This window comes from Anticarsia gemmatalis, chromosome 6 (genome assembly GCF_050436995.1).
Source record: "Anticarsia gemmatalis isolate Benzon Research Colony breed Stoneville strain chromosome 6, ilAntGemm2 primary, whole genome shotgun sequence".
Classification (NCBI taxonomy): domain Eukaryota; kingdom Metazoa; phylum Arthropoda; class Insecta; order Lepidoptera; family Erebidae; genus Anticarsia; species Anticarsia gemmatalis.
Window position 1 is genome coordinate 6,363,009 of NC_134750.1, and position 6,859 is coordinate 6,369,867.

The following is a 6,859-nucleotide window of genomic DNA, read 5'->3' on the forward strand; positions in this document are numbered from 1 at the left end:
TAAAATTTAAATAAATTATGAATTGTAGTAGTACTCCTTTATTTCAAACTTAGAGTGGGTAAGGGAAAACCTACAACGGCTCGGTCAAAATCCATACTATAGAGTTTTGTATTCCATCGTAACTATGGAACTTGCTAGAAGGGTTTGAGATATCAAATTGAAGATCGATCATCATTTTCTTCAAACCTTACATACATAACTTAAGGTTAAAGGCTGTACTGATACATAATACCTACATGAGAACACGATTGTTTCATAACAAAATTAACAAAATGTAATAAAATTACTCAATTTACCAAGTACATTCCTAAATAAATTTTAATGATGTCCAAAATTATGTGTAATTCCCCAAACAATGATGACGCATTGAACATTTTAGATAGCCAGCACATTGGTCTGAAACTTAATAATTAGAACAATGAAAGGGAAAAACCAGAAATATTTTCGATAAAGTATTGAGTCTGAGAATTGTGTCGAAGCCGTCAAATTATTGATTCACCAATGACTTTGTTACAATGTAAGGTGTTGTTTTGTGGGTTGCTATAGTAAACAAAATAATTGACCTTTCACAAGCCCAGTTGAAGTGTGATCGCGGAACGAACAAAAGCCTCATAATCAATAGATAAGGTACTAAGATAAGAGACGTTTTCAAGACCTGCTTTTTTCAGTATTTTACGTCTTATTAGCAGATTTGAGCTTGTAATCTTGACTATAGTTTGATAAAATCTTCTTTCTTATTTTATTTTGCGGTTCCGTGACGAAATACAATATTACTATCAGTGTCATGTAAAAATGTCATTGACACGTACTTAGGAAATTCCGTATCCGCCAGTGATATTGTAGAAAGTTGTTTGTATTCAAATTAGTCTCCTCCGTTCGTCCGATGCACTCCAAGTTCAATAATCACTCCTTTAAAATTTAAATAAATAAAATTTATTAACAAAATTAACATTGAAATACAAATATTCACAATGTTATGGTAACGTATATCTTTTTTCGTGATGTAATACAATTCTTTATCTTGTTCTGTCTCGTAAACATGATAGTTTAGACTATTTCCATAAACATAAATAAATAATTTGTGAACATCTTTTACCACCTTTGTTTTCTATAATGTTGGCAATATTTCTTCACTTGGACTAACTCCCAACTGTTAAACTGAGTAATAAATAGATATATTATAATATGCCTTTTAGTTACAAATGCCTTCGTATTTGAGATCATAACCAATCATTAATGCCGTGTCAAAACCAAAAGTCAAAAAAATATGAGCCTGAACAAGATTGCATCCATTGAGCGATCGAAGTATTTAAACCCTCAGTTATTTAAACAATTGTCGCTACCTTTCTCCAAATCCACTCACCATAAAAAGATACTCTTGTATAAACTCCTGGGTATGTCGAATCAGCACAGCCTTCTCCAAAAGAAACGATACCAATCAAGTGATTTTTAGCAACTAAGGGTCCACCGGAATCTCCCTGACAGGCGTCTCTTGGCGGGCTGGAGGCATTGGCGCAAAGCATTCCTGTAGTAATCGTTGCGAGGCGCAGGTATGCCCGTGCGCATGTCTCTTGAGCAACAATGTTGACTTTCGCGGCTAACAACACGTTAGACGACGGTCCTTCGTACTGAAAATGTAAGATATGTTGTAAAATAAAACTGTTTTTTTTTTAAGTCAAAGTTCAGACAAATAAAAAATATCTTCATCAATTTTAATCTTGGTTTAAGTTTCTCACCGAAGTGGTTCCAAATCCAGACACCAGCGCTTCTGTTCCCGTGGGCAGTGCAAGAAATTGATCAGCAATTGATATCGGATGAACAGTAGGCCCAAAGCTCATCAATTTTGCAGTAGCCAGCAACGCTATATCATGCTCTAAAGTAGCTGTAGAATATGCTTCGTGAACTATTACAGAAGCAACGTCGTAAGTCTTGCCTCCAGAAAGACGGTACGCAGTTCCAACAGCCACACGTAGAGATGATGGTGATGTTTCGTACCTAAAAGTTGATAAGAATGTAAAATTGCAATTTCTACCTGAATCAATATTAATGAAAATTCTGATACATTTCATTTCACTGCTACACATGCATAGGCTGAAAACAAAACGTAGACCTGTGCATTGAGGGAAACCGCAATATAATACTGAAAATAATATGCCAGAATTATCTGAAACATGTTATCGTTTCTCATAATGTACACAATTTTCATTTATTGATTTTTACTTACGATATAACGCAGTGTGCTGCCGTCAATATTCCTCTAGAAGTGATAATTACTGCACCACACATATGACCCCAGCCTGATAGTATCTTTCTTCGTAGCGATGCTTGGTATGGCACGTCTACTAGATCTACTTCAAATCCGTTCACTATTCTTGCTGATTCAGCTGTTTCAGCATCATCTGGTACAGGTGATGAGAAGCCGACATAACAACAAACTGTGGACGAAAATTAAACATTAATAAATAATATCATCTCTGTAAGAGTGATGTACATGGCAGTTTCTTTTGTTTAGATAAATGTTGCTACTTTCAAATGACTTAATATAATCTATTTTTATATACGAACTGAAAGAGCAAGTATTGTCTTGCGCCCGGTATATCATTACCTGTAGGTACCTATTGCAGTCTTAGTATCTCTCAGAATATTTTCTCGGACAATCGACATATCGGAAAACACAGCTGGGCGATAGAGGAAAGATAAGATTGAATCATTATTAAGTGATGTAAAAAAAAGCGTTTTAATAACCAAGAGATGAATTTAATAAAATACACTTACCGGCCAATAATAGTAATATTTTAAACGATACGTGCATTTTGTCCAACAACACTATCAACTAAACAATTGTAACTGATGTACGAACTCTCTAAATATAAGATACATTATCAGATCAATTTCAAGATCGGGTATTTTTTATCTCTGGGTTTACCAAACCACACGTACTTGTATCTATTGCTGAACAACTTACCTACAAGGTTCTAGATTAAAATGTATACCTGTAATTTTGTATTACTGCAGTGGCACTATAGTAAACATAATTATGCATCTTGATTTACAGAATTTTAAATATGTTGAAGCAAAGATAGATGTCGCATCAAATTAAAAAAAATGAAAAAGTTTTGTACAAATTGAGTGAATCAGACTGAGGTTAAGCAATTCCCTGGTGCAATTATAAAGATTTTGAACAAAGTTCAAAGTGAGGAAAATGTGTGGTTATCACCAAGAAATATATTACCTAATTGGTGTTTCGAAAAAATTAAGTGAATGTTTGGGGATGGCAATTCGTTATTACCTGACCATTTGTTTGTCTTTTTCACCTGAACAGCTGAAATCGACTAGGTTAAATTTCAGCATAGTGATATGTCCTTGAAAAGACCATAGGCTAATTAGCTGTTAGCACTAGTTGCAATAACATCAAAATTATATTTTACAGTATACCCGGAACGATTTACTTTACTTGCATTGACCTGTTACGGATATTGTAATTTCATCATACTTTAGGTAACAGGATAATAACGCCTGTGTTTACCCAAATGATTATTCGTCATACAAAATTACCAAAGAGGAATCCATTTCCTGAAACACTCGGTGACCAAGGATAAAAACTTATTTTACTGTTGATGAACCTAGAGAAGTTATAGCAAATACCTTTTTTGTCACAAGTTCATTACTTACTCGATGACAAGGTTGGTCCTTCTGCTATACTGGCTTAGCGATCTTCTGAAGGCAATCATGCAACATTATTCTGAAATAGAAAAATCTATGACTAAAAGTTTTTTCAGTATTGTTGAATTAAGATCCTCCTCTATACCAGTGTCGAATAAAAGTAGCCGTAAGAAACTCATTGTCCCGCTGCTGCTCTCGAAATGTGGGATGTTTAAGGAATCGAGTCTGTCACGCTGGTCAAGTGCAGGTCGTAGAGTTTGCATCCCTTCATAGACTGTCTATAAAAGTCAGAGTTGCAAGCTAAAGCAAGTAAAATATTAATTTTAAAAAAATCTAACAAAATTGGTTGTTTCAGCTTCTGGATCAATGTGTTAAAAGTTACAAAATTCACAAATAAACCATAAGTTTCAAGGTCGTGGGAATTTTTGCATACCATGATTATGCGTCATCTCAGGACAAGCTCATATTAATAACGACGTGCAAATTATATTAACAGCTTTTTAATACAGAACTGCCGTTGCGGCCGAGGTTTTATCGGCAATCAAACCGTTGTCCCGGTCTCAGCAAATTTATGGACACATTAAACCATCGGAAATTGCTCGGTAATGAGCTTCATTGAGCATAACTTTACAATATCGTTTAGAGGTAACATACTTGTCGCTGTTTTGTTGATGTTGCTGATTTTCGGTTTAGGATAATTAATTTTTGTGTGAAAAATGCGAAAAATACAGAATATACGGAAAAATAAGTAATGGAGCCAAAAGTTGGGCTTAGAGAGAAAAAAATAAATGAAAAACCAAACAGAAATACAGGGTTTTATGTCGTTCCCAACAGCTAGCTATTTATAGACAAAAAATAAATGTTTTTGTAATTTTTTTGAGAGTTATTTATAATAAATATTGGAATAATTATTTAAGTAAAATGAACTCTGCTTATAATTAACGTTTAAACTTTAAAATATATTTCGTAGTACGGTATTTTTACATCTACCGGAAATCCCCTGACTTTACCGGTTTTTTCTCACGATAATAACTAATTTCTTATATCCACATGATTACGGTAAGTCACAGAGCACGACTCGACCCAAACACAGAACCACCCAATCACTTTTAAGAGTAATAACATAAACAGCTCCGACTAAATAAACAGTAGATTTTCTATCAAAATTATTAGTCTAATTTTATTTTATAATACGAAATACGGCTTATGACTTCCAAGAACCTCAATTTCCCTAAACTGATAAAACAAATTAGGCGAAATATACAAGGAAAAAATAAAAAGGTCAACTAATTAAACACGTGTTAACTAGCAACAATCATAATTTGTAAGTAAAACCAATAAGATTTCACATTGAAATTCAATATTGATCGAACTTCTTCAAAACAAACATTCAATTCCGAACGAGAATACTCGTAGCGCCATCTGTTATCGGTTTTATACATGATTTATATCGCAATTGTTACGAAACTTCCACATTCCGTGCAGATTTTAATGTTCTATTTTATTGAACATTAATTACAAGATCTCATCGATATTGCCTTTACTGCGTTGATTTTGTTAGCCGGCCAATAATTGGATGAATCATAGGATCAACTAACAAAACACGTAAAGTGAGCGTAATAAGCCTATTGAGTAAGATAAGATAGTGTTCATTAAATCAATAGAAAGCGTATGGTTTGTGCATGGGAGCGTATGGAAGTGTATGGGAGCGGTTCGTCCACCCACGCGGAGCACATTCCGGCGGGAGCCAAAGACCTTTCGTTTCCTGGATGGCACACAAACGAATAGTAGATCAATTTAACCGATCTCTAAAACTGGATTGTTTTAATGTGGCTTGTTTGAACGGTTGTTAGCTGTGTCCCCACACCTGTGGCGAGTAATGCGCTCTGTTTGATTATTGGGAAATCATCCTCTTAGATTCTTAGGAAGTAATTATGAATGCTTCGGTTAATTTACGACGAAGTTTGCGTATATTTGGAATATGATTAAGGGATTTTACACGACATCTCTGAATCATCTAAATAGGTATAATAAAATAATTCTTGCTTTGTAACTTTTCTTTAAATGGCACTAATTACAATTGTTTTTATTTAAAGGGAAGCGAGCAGTTTGTAAGATCTAGCCGAGAAATTCATTGTGCATGCAAGTTGGCTTGCGTAGACACTTATGTAATTAAGGAAATACATGCAAAGATGTCCGTGGGTTGACGTCACTTGAGATGTATGAAATAGAAAACAGGTAATTAAAACAATGCTGTTTGTAAGTACGTGTGTATGTTGATGTTGATATGTTGCTAGGTGCACGTTCGCGTTTCGCGCCTCGCCCGTTCAAGCGTGAAGGACGCTGTGCGCGGAGTGATTTGACGGCCGACTTCTAACCGCTGCTCAACACCGTTGGGGATTGAGTCATGAGAGCTCGCGGGTAATTAGCGATAACGTTTGTTTATTGATCTCGAATAACTTGTTTTCTCGTTGAATGAGTCGTTGAACTTTTGTATCGGATTGATTTGTGTAGCGCTTACAATATTAGGCATAATAAATCATTTTTGGGATGAGTAAGCCTAAAACGCAATGCCTGACAATAAGTACTAAAAACGGAGTTAGTCGTTGCACTACAGATCTTTATTATAGAGCTCCACATATCTGCTAAAAAGTGCACTTAATTTTCAATAATACCAATATTAATAATAGCTCAACAATATTACTATAATAACATACATTAAAATGAATACTAAAGGGTCCTTCAAAACAGTTCAACGATTTGATGAAATTAATCAGTTATAATTACATAAAACTTTACCGCAAATACATTATTAATTTGCTCTGCGCGCTTTATTTCGTTACAGGAGAAACTGCAGCGAGGTTTTATCCGTAATTAAATATATTTAATTATCTATAATATTGTTACAGTATATCCGCAATGTGTTCTGAAAATAATACTCTATAAATAAACTCGATAACTTCGTATGCAACTATCAGATAAAATGCAAAAAAATCACAATCAGATTCTATACTCTTATCAATTGGACTCTGTCCCTATTCAGGTATCAGATGTCCGACAACTTGTTAGTATTATCATTATTGCGACTGTCGGACGTTTCATTGACAGTTATTATGTTATTTTTGTCATATAACTTACTTTAGATTTATTTATTCATAACTTTAACATATTTAAATCTATCAACGGTAGAGTCAAA

At 34.3% G+C, this 6,859-nt stretch overlaps 1 protein-coding gene across 1 annotated transcript; it reads right to left on the reverse strand.

Annotated features, from left to right (window-relative positions):
* Nucleotides 1-467: 467 nt before the first annotated feature.
* Nucleotides 468-2,861, reverse strand: LOC142973877 (trypsin-4-like). The gene is made up of 4 exons (XM_076115900.1): nucleotides 2,776-2,861; nucleotides 2,225-2,435; nucleotides 1,737-1,995; nucleotides 468-1,628 (listed from the first exon to the last, which is right to left on the reverse strand). The coding sequence occupies exons 1-4, from the start codon at nucleotides 2,810-2,812 to the stop codon at nucleotides 1,326-1,328; spliced, it is 810 nt and encodes a 269-aa protein (XP_075972015.1). The 5' UTR covers nucleotides 2,813-2,861; the 3' UTR covers nucleotides 468-1,325.
* Nucleotides 2,862-6,859: the final 3,998 nt, after the last annotated feature.